This window comes from Schistocerca serialis, chromosome 6, assembly GCF_023864345.2.
Source record: "Schistocerca serialis cubense isolate TAMUIC-IGC-003099 chromosome 6, iqSchSeri2.2, whole genome shotgun sequence".
Lineage (NCBI taxonomy): Eukaryota > Metazoa > Arthropoda > Insecta > Orthoptera > Acrididae > Schistocerca > Schistocerca serialis.
The window spans coordinates 161,210,945-161,238,611 of NC_064643.1; the positions used below are offsets into that span (position 1 = coordinate 161,210,945).

At 43.7% G+C, this 27,667-nt stretch overlaps 1 protein-coding gene across 1 annotated transcript in view; it reads right to left on the minus strand.

The window, feature by feature from the left end:
- The window catches only part of LOC126484002 (cytochrome P450 6k1-like), a 194,149-nt gene that overhangs the window by 30,930 nt on the left and 135,552 nt on the right, over positions 1-27,667 (minus strand). The window contains exons 2-3 of the mRNA XM_050107320.1: positions 24,281-24,508; positions 16,021-16,259 (exon numbers count right to left, since the gene is read on the minus strand). Of these exons, the coding sequence (XP_049963277.1) occupies positions 16,021-16,259; positions 24,281-24,508 (467 nt within the window). The remainder of the gene's footprint in view (positions 1-16,020; positions 16,260-24,280; positions 24,509-27,667) is intronic.

The window sequence follows — 27,667 nt, forward strand, 5'->3', positions numbered from 1 at the left end:
GGAAGATGAGTGAGGAAATCCTCATCCCACCTGTGTGGCTGGAAGGAGGTATGCCGTGTCCACGTTGTGGGCTCTACCGGATGCAGCTTCTTGTCTGTCACTCCCAGTCACTCTTCCACACCCTCTTCCACACACTTGTACCTCAACAGCGAGGCAATAGACCGTAACTAACTGAGTAGTGCATCTGTGGTCTAGGGGCCTACACAGCCATACTTCCCATTGCCAGGCGTAAGTGGATGACATCCTACTCCTGGCACTTTCACCTACAGAAATACAATACACCATTGCATGGATCTGACAGTATGGAAGATCCTCTGGAAACATCCTCAATGTAGCCAAATCAGCGGTTATGAACTTTGGTAGTGGCCTCCAAGACAAAGGGGCACTGTCGTTCCTCACAATGGACAAATTCCATTACCTGGGTATCACATTCACTGGAAATACCTATCGTATGGCGGCGTAGGCCTACCGCTGTTTGCTTCAGGTAATATGAGCCCACATACAACAGAATCGCCGCTACAGCTTGAATAAAGTCTAGCCAGTGGCCTACGGCAACACTAGTGTTGTGCCCAAGCTAGAACTCGTTACCCAAATCTTCTCTTTGCCAATGGTCCTAGGGCGACAATTTCAGGTGGCCATTGGGTACTTAATATCAGCAGGAACCATCTTTAAGGTCCGTTACAACACTTTCACCCCACTTCAGCAGAAGGTCCCGTCGATGTTAAAGCCAGGAGATCCGCTTTATAATTAACTACTACGATAAGGTGTTGCACAGCTCTTCCACGTCACCCATACACAGCCACATACACGATGCTCTTCCGAACACGAGCGCACCATGGCTGAAACAGTTTTACAGATTGTTTTCGCAATGCATCACCTCCCCTCCCTGCAATATGTTGGAGAGCCTCCGCCCAGTTATTCATTGGACAAGAGCGTTGAAGAACATCCATGTACCTTTCCTTCCACCGGATGCACGAGCCCTATGGTACCGCGTCGTGAACGGTAAAAGCCTGACGAACCAGCGACTTCATTGTACTGGACTGATTAAATGACCGTCATGTATTCGCTGTCAGAGTGAGGATACTGATGAGCATCGTCTCATATGTTCGTCAATGCAGGATATATGGCAACTCGTGCAGTGGATACTGGTGATGATGTGCACTCCAAGTTCGACTTTTGGTACCATGTTGTAGTCGCTCACACCGCTCTTGAGCGAACGCCATTTTACTGACGTCAGTTTGCTAATTACTTACACAACGTAATTTACGATCCTCCCCCTCCCCCCGCCCGCCACACAGTTGGAGTTATCCAACATTCAGCGTGCCTGAAAACTCATGACAACCTTTTCAAGAACGGTAACAGCCCAGTCCCGGGTGCGAGCCGCACATACTCTCCAAGAAGTGTGCGCTACATCTCCCAAGTTATCTTCCTTTATCTTCGATAAGGATGGAAGCCGATGCAATGAATTACAATTTGCGGCACAGCCAAGACTTGAACCCAGGTCTGCTGCTTGCTAGGCAGACCTTCGAGCCATTACACCACTGTAGCGTTGCGACTACCACAGCTAGATGGACTACCTAAGTCCAGTGCCTTCCCTAACACAAACTTCGTTCAAACCTTCAATCCATTATATTGTTCTCACATCATCACCACTGCTGAGGTTCAGGACGCTATCTTGCTCTTGCGGTGGGAAACTGCCCCTAAAGGTGGAAGAATGAGCAAAGATCAACAACATGCAGGGGGTAATGGAAACCGTTGCATTAAAGACACATAATGTGTATCCACACATGTGGCCTGTAACTGAAAAACTGTCATGATGATTTCTCCATTGGCAAAAGATTTCAGACTACCCCCCCCCCCCCTCCATATATATCTCCGGGAGGAGACTGCCAAGGGGGAGAAAGAGTGAAGTCAACGTTAATGTCAGACGTTTGAACGTGGTAGGAAAGCTAGAAAATCGGAAAAGGATAATGCTAAGGCTCAGTGTAGATATAGTGAGTGTCAGGGAAGTGAAATGGAAAGAAGACAAGGATTTCTGGTGGGATGAATATCTGGTAGTATCAACAGTATCAGAAAATGGGATTCGTGTGAATAGGGAGGTAGGGCAGAGATGACTTACTGTGAGCAGTTCAATGATAGGATTGTCAGAATCGACAGCAAACCAAAACCGACAACGATAGCTGAGGTATGTATGGCAATGTTACAAGCTGAAGATGAGGAGACAGTGAAAGTATGTAAGGATGCTGAAAATAGGTGATGCACTACATAAAGGGAAATGAAAATCCAGTAGACATGGGCTATTCGAATGCAGCTGCACTCGAAGGGGTAGAAGGAAGGTTTACTGGAGAATATGGGCTTGGTACTAGAAATGAGAGAGGAGAAAGACTATTGAGTTCTGCAATAAGTTTCAGCTAGTAATAATGAATACTCCGTTCAAGAATCACAAGAACAGAAGATGCACGTGGAAAAGGCGAGGATATACAGGAAGATTTCAGCTACATTACATCATGGCCAGGCAGAGATTCTGAAAGCAGATACTGGATTGTAAGGCGTACCTTGAGCAGATATAGGCTCAAATCACAATTTAGTAGTAATGGAGTACGCTGAAGTTTAAGAGATTAGTCAGCAAGAATCGTAAAAAAGTGGGATATGAAAGTACTAAGAAATGTAGAGATATGCTTGAAGTTTTCAGAGGCTATAGACACTGCTATAAGGAACATCTCAGGTGGCCGTTTAAACGAAGAGGAACTGACATCTCTCAAAATGGCAGTCACAGGAGTTGGAAAGAAAAACATAGGTACAAAGAAGGTAACTGCGAAGAAACTACGTGTAACAGAAGAAATACTTCAGTTGATCGATGAAAGAAGGAAGGACAAAGGTGTTCAGGGAAATTTTGGAATACAGAAATACAAGTCACTTAGAAATGAAATAAGAAGTGCAGGGAAGCTAGGGTGAAACGGCCGCATGAGAAACGTGAAGAAATCGAAAAATAAATTGTTGTCAGAAGGACTGACTCAGTATATAGAAAAGTGCAAAGAATCTTCGATGAAATTAAAAGCAACAGTGATAACATTATCATTGCAATGTGAATTCCACTGGTAAATGTAGAGGAGATAACTGATGTTTGGAATGAGTAAATTGACGGCCTCTATTGGGAGAGGGGGGGGGGGGGGAGGGGGAATTGCCTGATGTGATGGAAGAGGTGGAAGATCCAGTATTAGAATCATCATTTAACGGAGTTTAGGAAGACTTATGATCGAATAAGCCAAAGGGATCGATAATTTCCCCATCAGAAATTCTAAAATAATTGGCAGAAGTGGCAACAAAACGTCTATTCATGTTGGTGTGTAGAATGTATGAGTCTGGCCATTGACTTTTGCAAAAATATCATCCACACACTCCTGAAGAGTGTAAGAACCAGAAAGTACGAGAATTATCGCACAATCAGCTTAACAGTTCATGCATCCAAGCTGCTGACAAGAATAATATACAGAAGAATAGAAAAGAAAACTTAGCGTGTGTTACATGACGATGGGTTTGGCTTTAGGAATGGTAAAGGCACCTGGGAAGCCTTGCTGACGTTGTGGTTGATAATGGAAGCAAGACTAAAGAAAAATCAAGACACGTTCAATGGATCTGTCCACCAGGAGAAAGCGTTCGACAATGTAAAATGGTGCAAGATGTTCGCAGTTCTGAGAAAAATAGGGGTAAGATATAGGGTAAGATGGATAATATACAATATGTACAATAGCCAAGAGATAACAATAAGAGTAGAATATCAAGGACGAAGTACACAGATTAAAAAGTGTGTAAGACAAGGATGTAGTCTTTCACCCCTGCTGTTCAGTCTATACACCAAAGCAGCAGTGAAGGAAATATATGGAAGTTTCGAGAGTGGAATTAAAATTAAAGTTGAAACGATATCAGTGATAAGATTCGCTGATGTCATTGTTATCCTAACTGAAAGTGAAGAAAAATTACATGATCTGCTGAATGGAGTGACAGTCTAATGAATACATAATATGAATTTAGAATAAATCGAAGGAAGACGAAAGTAATGAGAAGTAGCAGAAATGGGAACAGTGAGAAACATAACATCAGGAATCGTGATCACAAAGTAGACGAAGTTAAGGAATTCTGTTACCTAGGCAGCAGAATAACCCACTACGGATGGAGCAAGAGGATATAAAAACCCAACTGGCAAAAATGGCATTCCTCGCCAAGAAAAGTCTGCTTGTTACAAGCTAGACCTTAATATGAGGAAGGAATTCCTGAGACTGTATTTTGGAGCACAGCATTCTATAGTAGTGAGACATGGACTGTGGGAAAACCGAAAAGAAATGAATGAAAGCATTTGAGATGTGGTGCTACAGAGGAATGTTGAAAATTAGGTAGACTGATAAGGTAGGAAAGAGGAGGTTCTACAGAGAATCGGCGAGGAAAGAAACAGATTGAAAACTTTGGCAAGAAGAAGGGACAGGATGGTAGGACATCCGTTAAGACATCACAGAATAACTTCGATGGTACTGGAGGGACCTGTAGACGGTAAAAACTGAAGGGGGAAACCGAGATTGGAATACATCTACCAAATAATTGAGGACATGCACTACAAGTGCTTCTCAGAGATGATAAGCTAGGCACAGGAGAGGAATTTGTGGCGGGCCACTTCAAACCCGTCAGAAGCTGCTCCATCCGTCCTTTCATTTCATCGAAATACCCTTGTCCCCTGGAACCCGGCAGAAAGACACCTCTTCCGCCAGCCTTTGTAGTTGGAGGAGGGGGTTTTGAATATTGTCGACTGTCTTATCTGCTTGGTACAAACATTGCAGAGGGTGAAGGGCGCTGAGGAATTTAGCACTCCAGACACATCTCATCTGCTCCAGCACCTGCAAGATCGCGCATAATTCCACGCTGAAAACAGTGAAGGGTGCAGGAAGGCGGATCTTGAGGACACGCTCAGAGAAAGCCACAGAGCAAACAATGGAGTTCCGTGTTTAGATCCATTCACAAATACAGCCACATAATTGTGGTGTTGATTTAAAATGTTATAAAAGAATGTATTAAAAACATAAGTAGTAGTACAACCTGTCCTGTACTGCAGTAAATCTAGAGTTACTCTATGGATGATTGTTAAAGTGACATTAACAGTTGTACGAGCAACTGTACGGTATGAGCTATAGTCCAAATTTCCCGGCGCCACACCAAAGTCGGCAACACAAATCGATACCACACGCATTTGCGATGTCTCGCTGCAATCGGCAATGACACATGAGAAGACTATCGAAGACGCGCGCTCTCTCTCAGCACAGCAGTGCCCTTGCACAGATGTCGATATAGAGCCGAGAATGAAAGTGTTCTGCCCAGTTCGTGGCCCTACTTGCACCAGTCAACATTATCGAGCAGGACTGAAGAGTTATTCAAGTCTCTGATGGAAATGTACTTTTGTAAAGGTTGATCATTGTACTTCAAGAGAACAGTTTATTAATTACTGTACCAAGTGACGCTTTAATAGTTATGACAGTTGTAAGTTATCAAGCCCTCCAGTGGCAAAGGACACTCTCAAGTCAGGAAAAATCTTTTTATCACCCATGTTGCATTTACAATGAACCCTCTCCCACAGCAGTCAAAGAACCCAGAGTTATGCCACATGATTGCAGCTTCCTCGGATTCTAACAGAGCGTACTGATGCATGGGGAGTAACGAGGAATTTATATGGCCGATGCACCATGAGAAACTGCTGCCAGATTCCAAGTAGCAGCTTATCAGCATCAGCATAGAGACTGGCTATGAGGCTGGTTCTGTAAGTACCTGCACCCAGCCTCATCTCCTCATAGTGTGTAGCATTAATGATCTTCAGGTAAGAAGGCCACTATGATCGACACACAGTGCACATCGTGTCGGTCTTCCCAAGACCTGTGGCTAAGACACTTCAACATATTCAGTGCCCTCTAGTCCTCGGCTTCAGGTCGTTGAGGTGTAGTAACCAGGACAGTTTGGAGTACAAAATGCGGCCCAGAAACATCAGAGTCCTTAAAAGGGTGAATTATGTCCCACATATGCATTTCACGTAAAATTAAAAAAAGACGATGAGAACGATTAAAATGAACACATACACTTCTCTGCAGAAAATATAAACCAAGTCTCTGCAGCCCATATCTCCAATCTCTTCACCATGAGTGGCAACTGACGACTAGTAGAGGAGCAGAAATCGGAAACTCGTCCACAAATAAGCAGCATTGGGAGGGAGCTCTTACTCTGGACGTTACACTGTTAACAGCTGTTGGAAAGCGGGTGACACTTAAAACAGTGCGTTGAAAAACCATTTTCCTGCACAAAACTGACAGGATCTTACCAACGCTGTACCTAAAAAGTTGTCTTCGAAGGAAGGACTGATTAAAGAGGGAAATTGGCCACAAAAGCACCATTAGTGTAGCTACTGGAAATATTGCGCCTCTAGGTAGTGTCACAGACTTCACTGACATCAAAAAGTACCACTAGACAATGCTGTGTACATACGAAAGCCTGCTAAATTTCGCCCCTAGCTGGATCAGATTGTCGACCATTGATTGAGATCTACTGAATCCACAATGAGATTGCTAAGGGGTTGCCTGATCTCTAAAAGACGGTTGGCCATGTGCTCTAGCGTCTTTCCTACGCAGCTAATTAGGGGGATGCTCTGGTAAGTGCTGGTACACGTTTGTTTCTTTCATGGTTTAAGGAGAGATAAAATTTCCTCTCGCAACGAGTCGGTAAATTGGCATGACAGACGTGTGGAATGAAAGTATTATAAGAGGATTTCCTTTGGCAACATCTGTAAGTGTTGCAGCACGCTATATTAGATTTGGTGGTGACCAGGTGCTGTATCATAAGCGACAGTCAGTGCTGAATCTACCTTCCACATGGAAAATGCACAGTTGTAGGACTCTGAATTGGTGGGCCAGAAGTCTAACTCGATCCTTTCAATGGTGGCACAGTAACAATAGGACACTGTATTCTAGTTGGTAGTGGCAGTAATCAGTGCAAAATGCTCTGCCACCGTCTGCACAATGCCTCCAGCTTTTGTTTGGAGATACCTCTGCTCCTACAACTGGAAATACTGCTGATGGTTCCCCATACTATTTCAGAGCATGTGAGCTGTTTAGAAAGTCGATGAAAACCTCTCATACCCTTGTCTTGCTCTCGCTGATGATGCCTCGAGCCGTGGCCTTTGCTAATCGAAATGCTGCGAGGTTTTCTGCCGTTGAGCGGCACTTAAATAGCACAGAGTCACACGTGTGACCTGGATCACTGAAGGGCACTCATAAGTTCATCAAGGGACAGGTTACCTCCTAAGATGACAAAGGACTTCGGAATGGAGAAGTCATCAACACGGCAAATCAAGTAGGTGATTTTATCCTCCCATTCCTGTATTTACTCACGGCGTTCAAACATAGCTAGCTGGCTGAACAATGTCCAGTTGACTCTGCTGCTCATGCATCATGGCTACATCCCTCCAGTGAGAGCTCCATCCGGCAGATGAATCCAGAGTGGGATGTGGTCACTTCAATGAAGATCATCAGCAACTTCCCACTGAACAGAGTCCACAAGGACTGGAGAATAGCAAGAGGGGTTGAAGGCTGAGGATGACCCAGTAGCAGCATGGAAATGAGTGGGATGCCTGTGTGGAAGATGCATAGTTCGTGAGACGTCATGAGGCTCTCCAAAACCCAAACCTGAGAACAAGCAGAAGTCAAGACCTACAGTAAATCATGGGCATTGAAGTCTCCCACTAGGAAAAATGGTCAGAGGAGTTTTTGTATAAGATCTGTGAAAGCCTCACTGTGTGTTGCATCTTGTGGAGATAAATACAGCAAACAAACAGTGATCTTCTGAAAAACCAAAATTTCAACTGTAACTGCTTGCAGGCCAGCAGCCAAGAGAGAGAAAGGAGTGGTGCATGTTATTGACAAACATAGACCCCTGTCTAATTTCCCAGTAAAGTCATCGTTGCCATGGAGGATATAGCCCTGTAATACAGGGCATGATGCTTTAAAATGCGTTTCCTGTCAACAACCACATGGGAAATTCCTGTGACAGGAGTTTCAACAGAAGTGAGTTGACAAACGCAGTACTAGTGCTGACACTAACAACCTCCCCTTGCATGGCAGCGTTGGTTTTCTGTAAAGGTTTCTTAATAGCTGAAGCAAAACAGGTAGCGGACATGGGGGGCAGCAGGCCTTAGGCATCTTTTGGCCTCACCATATGCGATGCGCTTTATAGTTTTAAACTTTTGTACCTTCTTTTTCTCAAGATATATGCTGCAGTCCCTACTCCAGACAGGGTGATCCCAAAAGCAATTAACCATTTCAAAGGAGGAGAAACTCCTACTTCGTGGGTGGTTCTACCAAGTAGCTTTTCTCATGTGGTCCAGTGTAGTGTGCCCAAAGCGCTGGCATTTGAAACAGGGCACTGGCTTGGATAGATAAGGCCGCACATCTAAATGAAAAAAACATGCCTTGACACACATTGGTAACTTCCTACTACTGAAAGTGAGGCTGAAAGAGTGGATTTGATGAGATCACCATCTATCTTTTGTATGATATTCTGAATGTCACCAATACCTTCTTGGGCCTACTCAGCTTTTAATGTTTCTTTAGCAATGCTCATCAGATCCCTGCATGACACAACAGTTTGCTGTAGTTCAGAGTGGTGTATAGCTCGGTTTCAGTGTCATATTATCCATGGCTTTACGCGTTCTGCCTATTTCTCAGTTGTTGGAAACTAGAGGTTTCGACCAACAGTGTCCCATTATGGATCCACTTGACAGATTTTAAAGTATCTGCCATGCTCTCTACGCTGGTTTGAGTGAGAGGTTTCTCAAAGCTTCCTTCTCTTCGTTTAAGTATGAAAAACACATTCTGGGCCAAAGCATATGTTCTGCTACAAAAGACTGCCATTTCCTGAAGAAATCTAGAATGTTGGGGCTCACTTCATAAGACCGCTGTAGAGACTGTGTGTTGATAGCTACAAGTGGCCCATCCGTTCTGCTGGGGCGGTGGAGGAGAAATTTTCAAGGGTTCCACCTCGGTCACATGAGCAACTAGAATAGTAAGGGTCCTCTCACACAAAGTCCCACTGGCCTGAATAAGCCTTATACAACTGAGGTGTGACAGTTCCTCAGTCGTTGCCCACTGACAACCATTCCACCTCAACAACATTGCATGTCATCAGCAGAGCGCAGCACACCTTGAGAGTGAGGATTTTATAGAGGTTTTTACGACACTCTTGCTGAGGGCGGTCAAGCCAAAATCCCCATTACCAGTGGCACACAATGTACCATCATGGAGCCATAAGAAATTGGAATTTGTGGTGAGGACTATGGGCCCAAACTGCTGGGGTCATCAGTCTCTAGGCTTACACACTAATTAAAGTAATTGAACCTAAGTTATATTAAGGACAATACACACATCCATGCCTGAGGGAGGACTCGAACCTCCTCCAACTTCTGGTCAAGTTTGTGTCCCATGTGTGGAACTTGGCGGGTGTTCAGCGATGATTTGAGTAGCCATATCATCCTACTCTATGGGCCCCATGGTTCCTCTGCAAGGTCGCATTACAGGCAAAGAATCTGCTTGCTTATGAGATCCATTCCAAGGTACAATGCTTGTTCCCCAATGATGGCGGCGGGTGTTCAGCGATGATTTGAGTAGCCATATCATCCTACTCTATGGGCCCCATGGTTCCTCTGGAAGGTCGCATTACAGGCAAAGAATCTGCTTGCTTATGAGACCCATCGCAAGGTATAATGCTTGTTCCCAAATGATGATGTTGTGCGAGATGATACTGCCCCATTCCCACAGCTTGTATTGTACAGAACTGGTTTTGAGAGCAGGAGGGTGAATTTCACATCTCCCCCGGCCACCACAGTCGCCACATCTCAATAGTATTGAGCCTTTGTTGACTGCTTTCGAAGGAAGAGAGTGTGATCATCATTACCTGAGCTTGCCAGGGTTTTGTAGGAATAATGCTATAATACTATTTTGTAGAAATAAGGCGAATGAAAGCTGTTTCGAATGCCAATGGTTTTCCTACCCCTGTAATGTGTTGTGTAGACTCAACCAATGAGCGAGATCTCTGAGCATGTGGAGACAGCGAGATCGAAAGTGACACCGCATTATCCACTGGTTAGTTTGAAGCGAGTCCACACCTGTGGCTACACAGAATCCCCATGGTACCATGGCAATAAAAGCAGCAGCACTATGTCAGCCTCATTGTAAGGATGGCGATTATTGGCGAGTGCCTTGTTGGACCTGTGATCCTACATCAACGCTTCACAGGCGAGGTGTACAGAATTATGCACTTCCTGCGTATGATCCTGCAGGAGGATGTTCTTTTGGTGGTGTGAAGGGCAATGTTGCCACTACGTGATGGTGCTCCACCCCACTGTCCTCTTTAGTAGCGGAGTTCAAACAGCTGTATAGACAAGAAATTCCCACTTGTCTGGTATGTTCTTAGGTGTGCTTTCAATGACTGAAACCTACAGAGTCAAAGATCCTTGAAGATTTCCACTATACCCACGTAATCGTTTTTACTTCCTAATTTCTCACGTATTGTTCGCTACACTTTGTGGCCTTTTAGCAGAATCACCCTAAATTTAGTCTTGGGCATGACGTTGGATGTTCCATGAGGCTATTTGCAAACGATGCTGTGGCCTGCAGGAAGATGGTAATGCCGTAAGACTGTAGCGAAATGCAGGAAGATCTGCAGAGGATCAAAGATTGGTGCAGAGACTGGAGATTGATACTGAATGTAAATAAATGTAGCGTATTGTGCAGAACTAAGTGAAGAGACCCATTGTGGTTCGACCTATAATGGAATGACCATAGAAAAGTGATTGTAGGATAAACTGGCACCAGGCCTGTGATTTACTGAGACTAGCTTAATGAAACGTAATTCAACCACGAAAGTAGGGGTTACAAAACTATTGTTTGACCATTTCTTAGGTATTGTTGATAGGTCTGGGCTGTTACCAAGTAGGATCATCAGAAGAGAGAGAGAGAGATGATCCAAAGAAGAGCACCACATTTTTCCAGGGCCTCGTTCAGATGGGGTGTGTGCATGACAGATATCTGAGTAGCAGGATAATGTAAGTTCTGGCGCACTCTGTTATTGACGGTACATACATTCAGGGACAAACTTGACTGGTTTATGACCATCTCACCTCCCCTTAATCTATTGTTCTTTTAACAGATTTATGACCACCTGTGTATAATCCATCTTTCTGAGAAGCCCCTCCCCTCCCCCTCCACCTTTCCCACCTCTCTGGGAAATCCCCTCACATTACAAGCACATCTTTGATATTAAATTAATGACTAATGATAAATTAATTAACCCTCCCCATATGGGAAATCCCCCATCCCTCACCCCCTCACCCTCTTTGAAACAAGCACACTTTCAGGCCTGAGTTAGTCGAATAGCCTCATTCTGCTCTATTAAGCTGACTGACTAATTAAGTAAATCAATAACCTTTTGTGTGGGACAGTTTCCCTCTGTGGGTACCACTCCCTTCTGGATATACTGATTGATTGGCTATTTGGTGGAAAATCAATTGCAATACATGGAGTATTGTCTAAACAATTTCTGGCAGACAAGGCGATGTGTGGAATATTATTTATTAAAATAATTTATGGGATCCATAGTGAGGTTCAGAATATAGTTTATTTATTTAAAGAATTTTGTGGGAAATCATTTACAGTTTCTAGAATATTGTTTAAACAGCTTCTGGTAAACAAGGCAATAGATTGTATATTGTTTATTTGAACAATATATAGGATACAATGCAATGTATGAAATATAATTTATTTATTTAAAGAATCTGTCAAGAAATTGACTACACTATGGAATTCTATTCAAACAAATTGTGAGTGACAAGGTAGTGTGGAATATTTAAAAATATATTGCGCTTTTTTAATCTAACTGCGCAAGGAATAGTGCCATGAAAGACTCACCACACATAATTACACTGTTACAGATCGCACTAAGCAAATCTGGTGAAAAAAACTCCTGATCATGTCACTGACTTTCAACGCACCACGCATGCCACCAGTCAGGGACTACCGAAGCTGTTGGACCACACTAATCTTCTGCATATGAAGCATCAGGTAGTGGCATTCCTTTGAAATTTGATACCAGCTTCATTTCCTTCCCCTCTCCCTCTCCATTTCAAGTGGTTATGTCCTGTTTGTGTGAACCAATGTATGCAAACACACAAAGACCAAGATGTCCTCCACAACCCTTCTCCCATCCCCCTCCCCTGCCCCCTTCACCACCTATGGAGACCTGGTACTGGTAATCGGTATATACTCATATCAATCATCCAATTACACACAATCTCTCTAGATGCTTGCATGTTAAGGAGTTTTGCACTACTTTTGGTATATAGTACATGTGAGCCTGATACACTTGAGAGAATTGTGGGGATATAACAGACTATTAAGAAGAAGAAGAAACATTTGAATTATGCATGATGGGACTCCAGATGGAAGGAGTTTGAAACATTTGTGTAGATAACTTGTGCCAACAAATCTGTAGAATTTTTGTAGTGTTTGGATTCAATATCAAGAAGCTACTGGGAAGAGAGAAATGATCAAAGAACATAATCACAAATGCATAGGAACATTGTTTAACATATAAAATTACATACCATTCTACTCTAATTCCATAAACAGAATACAATCTCTTCAACACCAACAATATCTGTCAAGCAAATGTGTACACAGAGATTGCAGTAGCTCACAAACCCCTGTCACTAACTTAGAATCACTGCAGTCATGAAACTGAAGACTCGATTTATATCCATGATGTGGCAGAGAAATGGAGTACTTCGTGTACATCTATGTTCATCTAGAGGAGGATGTTGAAATAGGGTTTCCATCAATGGACATGATTCAGCACACATGTGTTGGAAGTCCTCAGCTGACTGTGGTATGGAAAGGTTTGCTGTGAACGACTGCAGGTAGATAGCTCTTTAAGTCACATATAGAACATGGTATTGTATTTGAGCCAAATGCAAGTTATATCTCACAAGTAATGCATCTCGAGAGAACAATGGAAAAAAGTAGAGAAATGCGTGATAAATGACCTGCAGAAATATCTCCCTGTCTCCAGAATTCATCGTCAGCCTATCATTAAATCTACCTCATTACAACCCCTCTCAATGGATCACACCATCTACTCTCTATCATCCTTTAATGCAGATCCATCTCAGTTTAGAGGTAGATCATTCTCTTTTCCTTGAAAACATCAAAGACAGTAGTCAACTTGAACATATCCCTGTTACCTCAAAAGACACAGAGCATAATTTTGTTAAAATAACAAGCCATACAGAAACTGTTTGTGAGGTTTTTGTTAGCTGACACAGAATAGCTGTCATTGGTGGAGAGTACAGAGAAACACATTATAAATATCGTTCCTTAGAATTTAAAACACCTAAACAGTCTCTGCACGGGGTCAAACATTAATCCATTCAGTAGATATATATCACAGTCCTCCACCAGGTAATACAAGGCTCTTTAGCTAAGGTCGCGTTATAAATATCCATATGCTGGTTTCCTATAACTTTGGGATCACACCTGGCCTTGTGATCCGACATACATAAATTTATTACTCAACATTTCGTGGTCATCCACGTTAAACAATCTATTCCAGCCATCTTATCGCTGTCTACGAAAAATAACTGTTTCTCTGGTTCCCAGTGCATCCATGTAAACTTTTTCTCTTATTCCTCCTGCTGCCACATTCCTGTTCCTAAGTACAACAATTTTCCAGCATCAAGCAGACATGTAAGTACTCCCTCACTCTCCCTGAATTTCCCCACAGCCGGCGAATGTGGCCGAGAGGTTCTAGGCGTTTCAGTCTGGAACTGCGCACACCGCTATGGTCGCAGATTCGAATCCTGCCTCGGGCATGGATGTGTGTGATGTCCTTAGGTTAGTTAGGTTTAATTATTTCTAAGTTCTAGGGGACTGATGAGCTCCGATGTTAAGTCCCATAGTGCTCATAGCCATTTGAACCATTTCCCCGCATTTTGGCGTATTTTCCCTCAATTCATACGTATTTTCCGACAATTTTCGTAATTTTACCGATTTTGTGTCACTTCTGCTCATGTGTTCACGAGATCAATTTTCGCCACGTATTCTAAAACTGCTTGTAAATGTAGTACAGTTGACAACACCTAATGCAACTAAGGTATTTGATATCAAAGGTATGTTTCTAGTGTCGAGGGATTAGCGAGAGGGTTGGGGAGGAGGAGGGAAAGGGGAAGCGGTGGAGGGGGTTTCTCAGAATGATGGAAGATAACCAGTGGTCATAAATCGATTAACAGAACAATAGGTTAAGAGGAGGGTGATGGGTTATAAATCAATCGAGTTTGCTCCTGAATGTATGTAACCTGCACTAGTAAACTGCGCCAGAATATATACTTTGTATCACTGAGAGCATCACTGTTCATATTAAGAGGGACCAGTACAGTACACTGCAAGAAGAGACGGCCGTCATACCTCCTCCCACATACGTCTCATGAAATGACCATAGGGAGAGAAATCGCAGCTCATAAGAAAGTTTATAGTGAGCGATTCTTGACTCGCACTATTTGCGAATGCAAAAGAGAAAGGGAAAAATGACAGGGGTACAAATGATACTCTCCACCACACAATGTAAGCCGGCTTGAGGAGTATGGATGTAGATGTGACAATAGAGCTGAAATCCTAGTTCGGGTACTCATTCTCCAACATGCTATAAAAACATTATGTACATTACTTTTCTTGTGCTGAACCTAAAGCTAGTACAAGCATATAACCCAGTTCAAATGTTGTAAAGAGTAGCATGCAAAGGAAGTGACTCTCCATATTCCGCACTAAATTGTCTGCACACTAAATTGCCCTTCAGCCTAAACATACAGTATATAAATAAATTTTTGCAGGCTATCACGTCGTTATTATGACAAGTAGATGGCGTAGTGTTTTGAGCCGGTATCCTGGACTGCAGTTCAGTCCTCATCTCATATCCGTTTCGATTGACTGTTAAGACTTTTTGAGTCTCGTACATGCATAGAATGGGAAAATTACACACCATATGGCAACGTAACTGTGAGGGGACAGAGGGTGAATTTCTGTCGTAATCCTACATAGACTTCCAACGTGTACTGAAACGTTACTGTATACTTTAATCCGCTGAATGGTGGCTGATCAGTTCCATGTCATGTAATACCATCACAGAAAATGGGGATCTAGGCTCAAACGCAGACATTGTGAAATATGGATATGTAAGGGGAAGACCCAAGATAACTAAACGGTATTATTATTAAAGAACGATGACTTAATCCTTTCAGACCCATTGGCTTCCATTGTGTACATTAATGTTTAATGTGTCATCGCTGAAAAAGAAGTACTTTCCCCCAATGGAATCCTGAGGCACACATTTGTGAATATTCAGCCCTCTCATTATGGTCGAGCGCTGCCAGCTGTTGGGCATTACTATGAAAATATTAGCATGTCAAAGTAGCAATGTGCACCAGCTCGTCACCACTGGAATACACAGATGTGGTTGGTTCGATGTATTCCACTGTTGTTGTTATTTTGCATGGTAACTACTGAATGGTCATTTTATTTACTACAACAGAGAATCTTTCATAATTAGTTATTTCAGTCCATAAAATGAAGCCAAGTCTACAAAGTATGTTTTGAAAATGGGTACATATTTTTGTAAAAATTTTCCTTCTAAAACCATAAAAAGATCGCCTAAGAGCATTACCACGTAAAGAAAAATTTTCCTTCCTTCAGAAACAATTCAGGTCTGAAAGGGTTAAAGGAGCGATGATCGATTCTCAACCTATAGGCTCCAACAATGTTCAAACAGATTGTGCGCTTTCCCAGCATTCCCCACACAAGGAAAAATTCTCAAGCTTTCAAGAAACAGTTTTTGCATCAAGGATTCTTGATCTATAACAGAAAAGGGCTATCCACGGGCCGCACAACAGCTCACCTTAAACATGCCCTTCAGTTTGCCGGATGTGAACGTAGGGCTCAATTTGATTCTCAGCTGGCGCCACTTCTTTCCTGCCAGGAAAAATAGATGTTTGTTGAGAGGTTCTTCATCGTCAATGAACAGTCCCCTGTCGTGGAACGTCCCGAAATCCTTGATAAGGACGTGGCGAATGAGTTCAGGGTCACGGATAAGCAGCAATGGTCGATGGAATCCGTAAAACCCGACGTACCTCTCTTCTGAAAAGAAAACAGAGTACAGTTACGAATTAAATTAACGACAGATATCACTTCTGGGTAGTAACACATACATCCTACCACAATTATTGTCGTATTGACCCTCAGTCTTAAGTAGATCCACAGCTAAGACGGCATGACGAGTGCGTGACATATCTAAATGCAGGCGTGCTCTGTGACGAGAGTCCCAGTAAACTTGGCCAGACTATGACTGCTTCATCTGTTAGGTGGGCAGGTAACGGGAATCTTGGCTTCATCTACATCTTCATCTACATGGATACTCTGCAAATCATATTTAAGTGCCTGGCAGATGGTTCATCGAACCACCTTCACAATTCTCTGTTATTCCAATCTCGTACAGCGCGCGGAAAGAATGAACACCTATATCTTTCCGTACGAGCTCTGATTTCCCTTATTTTATCGTGGTGATCGTTCCTCCCTATGTAGGTCGGTGTCAAAAAACTATTTTCGCATTCTGAGGTGAAAGTTGGTGATTGGAATTTCGTGAGAAGGTTCCGTCGCAACGAAAAAAGCCTTTCTTTTATTGATGTCCAGCCCAAATCGTGTATCATTTCTTTGACACTCTCTCCCATATTTCATGTTAATACAAAACGTGCTGCCTTTCTTTGAACTTTTTCGGTGTACTCCGTCAGTCCTATCTGGTAAGAACCCCACACCGAGCAGCGAGCAGCAGTATTCTAAAAGAGGACGGACAAGCGTAATGTAGGCAGTCTCCTTAGTAGGTCTGTTACATTTTCTAAGTGTCCTGCCAATAAAACGCAGTCTTTCTGTAGCCTTCCACACAACATTTTCTATGTGTTCCTTCCAATTTAAGTTGTTCGTAAATGTAATACCTGGGTATTTAGTTGAATTTACGGCTTTTAGATTAGACTGATTTATCGTGTAACCGAAGTTTAACGAGTTCCTTTTAGCACTCATGTGGATGACCTCACACTTTTCGTTATTTAGGGTCAACTGCCACTTTTCGCACCATTCAGATATCTTTTCTAAATCGATACAGCGTCAGCACTAGAAATCTTTACAATGGTAGAAAAAAATCTCAATGAGTGCTAAATGGCAGAGGAGCGTGCGACTGCTGAGGACAAACAGTTGTCATGGAATTCCCTTCGGCCAGTAACCTGATTTATGTTCTAAGAAGCTTACTGTGGTAGTTGGGTGCGCAGTAAGTATTATAACTTCCTCTAAAAGCCTGTTACAAGTTCGGGTGGCTTGTTGGACAGTGCAACAAATGTAATCTCGTGGGCTGTTTGCCGCCAGAAAAATTTTCGTATAATTCAGAAAACAATGATAATGGAAAGTTACCTGTCAAAATGTGTTATACGTTGTGAAACGAGAGCAAAAAGAAAATCTATAAAAATTTCGTATCTGTATACATAAATAACATTCCGTACAGCACGAACTGCGAATTCCATGTGGCGATTGCCCTTATAAAAGCTAAATGCTTGGAAAGTTGCTGTATCGTGATGAAGGTGTTCAGTACACTGAATTACAACAAAGCAGACCCGCCGTGCTAGAACATAATAGATCTTGATTCAGGTGGCGGAAGTAGGAATGGTAGTCGGCGAGTATCAGTGATGCAAAAAAAAAAAAAAAGAATTATGAATAAAGGTAGTCAGTGAGCAGCATGAAACTCTTGTACGTGTGTTAAAGTTAAATATAACGGCACTCTAAGGATTTATTGCGGCAGATACCATCCACCTCTTAATACGGACCTACGTTTCCGTCTCGTTACGGTATTTTAAATGCCAAATCTTAGTACAGCAACTGTGGCGTCTAACGATCAAGCTACATGTGATTAATTTAGCAGGCTGCTCCAAAAACAGTGAAGTGTTGTTAATCTTCTGCACAATATCTTAACTACACAGGTAAAGTGAGTAGTTACCCACCTACTCGAAGGAGACAAAGATCTAAGGTCCTGAAAAATACTGCAGCATATTACTTTTTTCGAGCTAGAAAGGCCATCAAAGCTCTGCAGCCGCTATCCATCGCAATTTATTTCACAGATACAGTCACAAAATGAATGTAAGAAGTTTCTGTATCCACACAACCAAATGGCGAAGGCTATGCCACATGCTCCTCTAAGTAAAACTGCGAATGGAAAATCAGTTCGTGAAACGTCAGAGTACAGCGTTCCAGAGTCAGTAGGCATGACTGGCAAAGTCGGGAGACTCAGGGCGATGTGGAAGGAGAAATTTACTAAGTTTTCGGAATTAAGAACTGGATGGGTTCCGATAGGAATTGAAATTTACCCGCTCACCTCTTTTTTCTCATCATTCTATGAAAGTGTGTTCGCCATGCTGCGATGTCCTCCATCTCAACCTGAAATGTTCTGTTTTTAATTTTTTTTTCGTTTTTCTTCTAGACAGAATTGAGCTACGTTAATTATTGACACTTATTTATCTGAGCAAACTCTTCGATAACGTATATTTGCATGATGACCAACCATTTCAGAAGCTAAGAATATGCAGAGTTATTAACAGAGTATGACTGTACAATGCCGTGTCACGTGCGTTGGTCGTGTACTGTGGAGTACTGTCAAACACCTTCTTTCCGGTCTGCACTAAACAAAGCTTGGTCTTGCCTTCTGCCGTCGACTACTGTAAAGCGAGGTTATTACTAACTTGACAGGTAGCTAATCTAAAGTAAACCTGATAAAGAGATGAAGTGAGTAAACAAGCAGACACAGATAAAACGGCAGCGAGACTGTTGCTGCGCTAAGCGTGGCGGGTACCCAAGGGGCCCAAGGGGGGGGGGGGGGGGGGGGACTGGGAAGACGCCCTCCAGGCCTTCGCCATGGGGAAAAACCGTGCACTTACTTCTATGCTCTGTGATCACAGGTCACCGAGGAGGCGGCGTGTGATGCCGTCCATCTCTCTCAGCAGCAGGCGGCCCCCTGGGCCGTGCTGTTGCTGTTGGTGAATTTTCCCCAGGAGAGTGGACGTTGCAATTCAGTGTGAGGTTGTGGCCGGGGGGGGGGGGGGGGGGAAGACGTAAAGGCCGCAGGTTACTTCACAGTTGCTGCGCAAGTGTGCGTACTATTAAAGGGTGTGGAACAGGCAGCAGCACCACACGAAAACGAGAAACGAAACGAGACGAGGAGGTTCGTCTAAACACCCCCTCTGTACACATACAATACATTAGGTACCGACGGTGGAAACTATAGACCTACCAGCTACTTTTAAAAGTTATAACTTCAAAATGGCTTGAGGTGAGCGACAGGGTGACAGTCGAAAAAACTGGAATTTTTTTTATTGCCGTATCAGAAGGTATATAGATTGAAGAATTATTCCCCAAAATATTATGCGCGAACTTTAAAAAGTTACGATTCTGTGAGCGTTTGAAGCCCAGAATTCACTGAAGGCCTCAGCAAAAGAGGTCCGGTTCCACGCGTACGCTTCCTATTTATACCGATTTGAGTAAACCTCATTGGTTGGAGCGTTGTTTGTGCGGTTTTACTCGAAATGTGAACGAAACTTTCAATAGTCTTATTTGGAGATGCTCTCCAAAAATAACATGAAGCCGAAGCGGAATTGTCAACGTCGCTTCAAATCTGGCCGCATGTCTATTCAGTGTAGATCCTTCTGCATTAATGCACTTGGCAAATGCCCTTCAAATCAAAACTGGCGACGGAATTCGCCGATTCTGTGAAGACAGAGACGCCAGCGGCGATGCACTCAGCGACGAAGAGGGCTTTGAGGACGTAAGTGAGGGCTTATTAGGTCAAAGTAGTAGAAAACGGCCATCCACTAGCCAGGGCGATAATTATTACTGACGAGGAATCGGTGCTATCCCTTAAGTTTCTAGCTTTCTCCCTTTTTTGTATGATAAATACTTGTCAAACTTTAAAGGCGGGTTTCTAAAAATAAGCCCACGCTACAATTTTCATCCGGTTTTAATAATTTTTCGACTGCCTTGAAGCAAATTTAGTTCTCTTCACTCCATCGCAGTCGTTTTTTTGTAAATTGATGTTTATTACTTTATTCGGCCAAAAAAAAGGGGTCCGAAAATATCCAAATTTTTTAAAATATGTATAATTCACCAATTTTTTTTTTTCCGAATCCGTATGATGAACTAAAATTACATCTGTAAGGATCAGGGTGACACATTTATTTCAGGTTGCAGTTAACCACAACCGAAGTTACAGCAACAACCGTCGATCTGCCTCCTTTCAGAGCAGCCTCTGGAAAATCACCATTACACAGTGAAGACATTAGTATTTTTCGTTAAAAAAATACCCAATAAATTTTCAATTTATGCCGCATTCATTGCAGCAAACCACATTTGTCTACTACATTCTAGTACGCAGAAAAGAATCCTGAATTTGAGCAATGTTTTCGTCCGTCACCCTGTCGTTCCCCTTTAAGGAATCTTAACAAATGAAGTGTCGAACAGCCGGCCGAAGTGGCCGTGCGGTTAAAGGCGCTGCAGTCTGGAACCGCAAGACCGCTACGGTCGCAGGTTCGAATTCTGCCTCGGGCATGGATGTTTGTGATGTCCTTAGGTTAGTTAGATTTAACTAGTTCTAAGTTCTAGGGGACTGATGACCTCAGCAGTTGAGTCCCATAGTGCTCAGAGCCATTTGAACCATTTTTTTGAAGTGTCGAACAATGGCGCTTGGAGATCACTATCTGACATTATGTTTACAGTTTATATAAGAGCAGTACAATGTGAGTTATGGTTCGGAATGTTCATTCAGATTATTAGAAAACGCATTTCAGCTCAAAATAAACTGCAAAAGATGTGTATAGCGCCACTATTACGTAATAGACTACAAAGACTATCTCTATAGTTTAATTCTCTTTAATACTTGTTTCGTAAATAAAACCGCCTTTTCCTGCTGCCAATTAATTTATTTTTCCAAGACACGTTTCGCATTTTTCTTATGCTAAGGCATGATCAGTGAGATCTATAACGATACAGTTTTGTTATTTTTAGATTATCAAACAGTTCACGTCACGATTTTTTATGTAAAAAGTAATTACTTACGATTTGTTGTGATCAGCGTTTCCTCTCATCTGGTCTGGAGATTGTGCTACCACTTTATTACCAATACATAAGCACAATTTTGAGTTCCGACCTTTTTCACACTGTTCACTATGTTTCTTCCTCTTTTCTGTGGTGTACTATTGTTATTTTGCCACTCGATAAAATTATTTCTTCGGACACTGCGCTTTTAACAACGTAAATATTGCGGCATCTTTACGTGTTTCCTCCTCTTCGGTGTGTTTACCTACTTGTTGCCAACCTAACGTCGTATATGTTCAAGACCGTAATGTTTATATCGTGTGTGTTTATGAGGGAGGGATAGTCAGGTGAAGAGCTTACCTTTCACTTACTGACCCTGATCTCCTTCGGTGCTGGCCGGAGTGGCCGAGCGGTTCTAGGCGCTACAGTCTGGAACCGCGTGACCGCTGCGGTCGCAGGTTCGAATCCTGCCTCGGGCATGGATGTGTGTGATGTCCTCAGGTTAATTAGGTTTAAGTAGTTCTGAGTTCTAGGGGACTGATGACCTCAGATGTTAAGTCCCATAGTGCTCAGAGCCGTTTGAACCATTTTTTTTTTCTCCTTCGGTATACTCTCCTCCACAACTGATACACCGATACACCGCTCCCAGTGCCGTTTCCATTCCGCAAACACTCTTGGTACGCCTCTTGCTGGATCGCGCGAAGCGCCGTCTGCGAATTTTCTTTTACCTGGTCTATCGTTGAAAATCTTCGTCGTTTCAAGGGTTTTTTTTTTTTTTTTGGAGATAAAAGTAAGTCCACAGGGGCCATGTCTGGAGAGTACTGAGGAGGCGGCACAGTGATTTCGGTTTTTGTGCAAGAGTCACGCACCTACAGGAATGAATGTGCGGCTGTGTTATCGTGATGCAAGAGGCGTGAATTCTCTCTCCGCATTTCAGGCCGTCTCCTTCTCACAATTTCTCGCAGGTATCGCAACGCGTCCCGACAGTACCATCGATTAACAGTTTGTCCCTGCGGCACGAAATTCATGATGAACTAAAGTCAAAGAAATCTATCATCATGGCTTTGACATTTTACCTGACCTGACGGGCAATTTGTGGTCTCGAAGAAGCTTTTCCGACGCATTATGAAGACAGAACCTTGGTCTCAACATCATAACCGAAGACCAATGTCTCGTCACCAGTTATGATTGTCTTGAGGAACATCTCGTTCTCATTTGCACGATTCGAAAGCTCTTCCCTGACGAGCTTTTTGTGCTCTCGAAGAACCTTTACCGACGCATTATGAAGACTGAACCTTGGTCTCAACATCATAACCGTAGACCAATGTCTCGTCACCAGCTATGATTGTCTTGAGGTACATTTCGTTCTCCTTTGCACGATTCGAAAGCTCTTCACACGTTGCGAGGCAAAGTCGTTCTGGTCTTGAGTCAGTCGTGGGACGAATCTAGCTGCAGTACGATGCATTCGAAAATGTTGTGTCAGGATTTCATGGCATGATCTAACTGAAATGTTCCATTCTTCTGCGGTCTCTCGAACAGTCAGTCTTCCACTGGAACGCACGATTTCGTGAAGTTCCTGACTTGAGCGTCGTCAGTAGACGTCGAAGGGCGTCCTGAACGAGGGTCATTTTTAACTTCGACCCCCCTTATGAACCATCTCTAACACCGGGTACGGCATAAGGACTCATCACTGTAGGCTTCCTGCATCATTTGGCGAGTCTCTGTAAAGGTTTTCCGAGTTGCACGCAACATTTAATGCAGACGCGGTGCTCCTCTATCTCTGACATGTCGAAGTTCCCAAACTATGCGACACAACGTTCTACTCAATACAGTACTCAACAATAATTAACAGAGATACAACAATGAAACTTACGATAGTTCCAGATTAAAGACAGGCGTGTGCAGGTATGCCAACCGCATTTCTCTCCAATACACCACTGGCGCGAAATTACAAATTTTCCGGAATTTTTTAATTGTTCGGCGCTGACAACCGCATATTCCGCATTGCCCACATCCCAATCGCGTGCTACAGAAAGGGGAGCCAGCTTCATCAGGTTAAGACAGCCACCTCTCCTACACCATACCGCTAATCAGTGCGATGATCAATTCCGTCCGCTGGACTGGACAATGGGCACCACAAACCGTCATTGTTCCATTTGAAAATGGTTACCAGCTTCTCGTGCCGCTCTCTGCTGTATAAACAAAATTTCATAACCGTCCAAAGTCAAAAAAGTTAGGGTGGCACACAGAAACACTACGCTTCAGGTATCCACCGGAAAGAACGGAACAACGGAACTTACTGTGAAGTGTTACACACGTCGGTGAGACCCCATACAGCTCGCTGATGGCTCCACATCTTGCTAAGCCGCCTCTTTCTGCCTACTGTGTATGCGTTGGCTAAGCCGCCGTAGTCGCCTTGGAAAGAGCAGAATGAAGAAGGCGGTGCCCATACACAGCAACTTGCCAACTCTTCCACAACCTTTTGCAGAGGCCAACAGCTTCATTAGCGACTGACTGCCGACTTCCGAAATCCGTCCGTGAGGGTTCAGTATTCACCACCTGCATGCCATAAGCATTTGCAGTCGACTTGGCGAGTTCCAGGTAGCTCCACGAAATTATGTAACAATGAGCCCTTCCAGCCAGGCAGGGTCAGCAACAAAATTCACGCGTTTCTTCCTACACGCTAACTGCACTCGCTGCGAGGTGCTGCTACCTGCCAGGTTTTCCAGAAAGGTTTCCGCAACAGTTTCTGGTGATGACCAGACAACTGAACCATTCGCCCTTGAGCCAGCCGCCTCGGCCGCCACAGCAGCACACTGAAGAGAGACCAGTCCGTCTGAGGCTACCGACCGCCTCAGACACCAGTCTGTGGCGTCCACAGCAGCAGCAGAACGAACACGCAGTTGCGGACAGGAAGTGGAACGTTGGAAACGCACAGAGCACGTCTACATCATCACATATTATGTCCCAGATTCTCTTAACAAATAATGAATATAATTATAGTCTGTTTATCACTGACAAAAATTTTAATTTCTTACTTGGCAGCTGATTGTATATGTTCTGCATGGTCTGAGCAATACATTCGTGGCCGAAAAAGTTTCTCCAGAAGTTTCCAAACGGAACTGTAGGTTCTGCATACGGCACCCCCTTCTTCTTCCAGTACCTGTAGCTATTGGAGAACCAGAGGTAGAGGGCGAGCACGGCGCGCCGACAAGACGACGACCAACTCGGCGATCCACGAGTCCAGGAGCAGCGCCATCTGGAGCCTGGAAAAAAAGTACAAAGCGGGGAACGGCGTCAAAGTCCATTGGACTTATAGCAAGCTACGCACGACGTGGAAACTTATAATGGTGTGGGTGAGAATGGAGTGCATGAGTGATGCTCTGCTGGAGATGGGTGAAGGTGCAGAAGGTAGCCAAATGTTGTGAAAGGCCTTTATTTTTAACCCTAAGGAGACGTATCGCAGTGGCCCAGAGGCGACGGACGTTGAACGTGACACCTAGGAACGCCGGTCTGAGCAGTCCACTATAAGCACTTCTCGAAGAGGCAGACCCGTAGCGAGGGGCTTTGGCCGTCACCACATTCCGGACGGCCGGCTGTTTCTGAGTCAGCATTACCTGACATCGTTTGGAGTGAGGTGGCCGTGGCGGAGCAGGCGGGTGACCGGCCCAGAGGGAGCGGCAGTCACTTCGGGGCGACGAACCCAGGACCGACGGCTGTGGCGCTGCGTCCCATGCCGTCGGACCCCAGCGGCTCAGCGCCGCGAGGTCCTCGCTTTGAATCGTGACGCTACGGCAGGATCCTCGGAGGGGAGTCTCGTGGAGACGACGAAGGACACAAGCGGTCTGGTGGCTGGGACTCTCAGACAGCTGTCTCTGACACGCAGCCTGTCTGAGTCAGCAGTGTGGCGGGCGGCGTCATGAGACAAGCCCACACACCCGGCAGGTGTCAGTCCGTACTCCAGTAGTGCCTTGCCGGTAACCCAGTCCGCCGGCTAGGGGGTGTATATGTACGGTCAGTGCTTAATTTATAAAATTTTAGGTCTTTCAGTCCATATGTGTTCCGCTCGTTGACATACCAAGACAAAACAACGATGCCCCTTCGGAATTCACGCAATCCACCTTCTGTCGGGGAGCACAATTACTTTTCTTTGCCATTTATGGGCAATTTTAGTTATGAACTGGCAAAACTTTTCCGGGGAGTGGGCTCTCGTATAGTATTTTCCGCGGCTACCAATCTCCAGTTTATGTACATACATAATGAATCACTTAAAAAGAACAACCTTTTGGCATCGGGGGTATATCTGCAGGAGTGTCGCGATTGTAATGCGGGATATATTGGACAAACAGGCAGAACCTTCAAAATTAGATTGCAAGAACATCTTCTTAATAGGTGGGGACAGGTAAAACAGAGCTCTGCCTTTGCCCAACACTTTAAAGCCACAGTCCTCCGAAAGTACACGAACTTAAGATTTTGCATTTTGCGCAAAAGGGTAAGAAGTTAAACGTTTTGGAAGAAATTGAAATAGTTAGGCATATGGAAGACAAATATTTGTCTCTCCATAACGGCCAAATAATTGGCGCCAATCAGGCCTTTTTAGAAGTTATGAAATCGGTGCTATTAATGTAATCCTGGAGCTCTCGTAGTCCCGTCTACTGCCTAAATATGAGCCCTGTTCCTCTCTGGTCTTAGAAAATCCATTAGGTTTCCTATTTTTTTTTTTTACTCTTATAGGATACTTGCGAGTTTGTCGCTTTAAATGATGAGGTTACACATTTCAATGTAGCTATAAAAAAATGGGGGGGGGGGGGAGTTTACCCGCATAACGTCCGTCTTCCACGTTGGTGTGTATTTTTTAAGCCTAATAATTTTACTTGTATTTTATAAAAAAAAGTTTTCTTGCTAGATGCTCTAGCTCCGAATGACGCAGTTTAACGACGGCAATGTTGGCCTGATATATTCGACGATGCCCTTTGGCTACACTGACTAAAGGATTCTTAAGAAATACCAAATTAAGATATTTGCTCTTTCAATAGGTGATCTGTTTATATTTTCACTAGGTGATCTGTTTATACATGCTTATAGGTTATCACAACGCGATCGTTAAATAGATGTATTTCTTCTCTGTCTCCTATTTAGATAACCTGAAGATGCCTAAATAAGGCGAAACGCGTCGTTGAAAAATAAAAAAACTAAAATTGCAAACAAGACTGTTTTTAACCAATAAAATTTTAGGTGCAAGAACGCACCCCTTCCACCACCCAACACCGCACGTCCTTCCTTCCCTGCCTCCACCCAACCGCCTCGCACCTTTCCGTACCCGACGCCTTCCCGACCCCGCCAGCCTCTGCCACATGCAGGTCTTAAAAATCACAAGTGTCGAATGTCGAAATTATTTTTACTAAGAAATGTTCTAAAAGTCACTTAATCAAACCATCAAAACGACAAGATTTAATATAAACAAGATTTCGTCAAAGCAAATTATGCAGATGCTCATGTTCAAACACTCGTTAAGTTATTTATTATATCTACATTTACATCTACATATCTATATCTGCGCAGCCACTCGGCAAGCCACAGCACGGTGCGTGGCGGAGGGTACCCTGTATCACTACTAGTTATTTGCTATCCTGTTCCACTCGAAAATAGAGCGAGGGATAACCGTCCATCTATATGTTTCTGTATCACCCCTAATTTCTCGCATCTTATCTTAGTGATTCTTACGCGCAATCTATGTTGGCGTCAGTAGAATCGTTCGGCAATCAGCTTCAAATGCCGCTTCTCTAAATTTCCTCAATAGTGTTTCTCAAAAAGAACTGCACTTTCCCTCCAGGGATACCCATTTGAGTTCCTGGAGCAACTCTTACATGTTGTTCGAACCTACCGGTGACAAATCTAGCGAACCTCTACGATGTTTTACTTCCGACCTGGTGCGGCTCCCAAACACTCCAGCAATCCTCAAGGACAGGTCGCACCACTATCCTGTATGCAGTCTCCTTTACAGATGGATCAAAATTTTCCACAGTTCTCCCAATAAACCGAAGTTGACCGTTCGCCCTCCCTACCAAAGTTCTCATATGCTCGTTTCTTTTCACATCGCTTTGTAACGTTATGCCCAGATATTTAAAATACACTCCTGGAAATTGAAATAAGAACACCGTTAATTCATTGTCCCAGGAAGGGGAAACTTTATTGACACATTCCTGGGGTCAGATACATCACATGATCACACTGACAGAACCACAGGCACATAGACACAGGCAACAGAGCATGCACAATGTCGGCACTAGTACAGTGTACATCCACCTTTCGCAGCAATGCAGGCTGCTATTCTCCCATGGAGACGATCGTAGAGATGCTGGATGTAGTCCTGTGGAACGGCTTGCCATGCCATTTCCACCTGGCGCCTCAGTTGGACCAGCGTT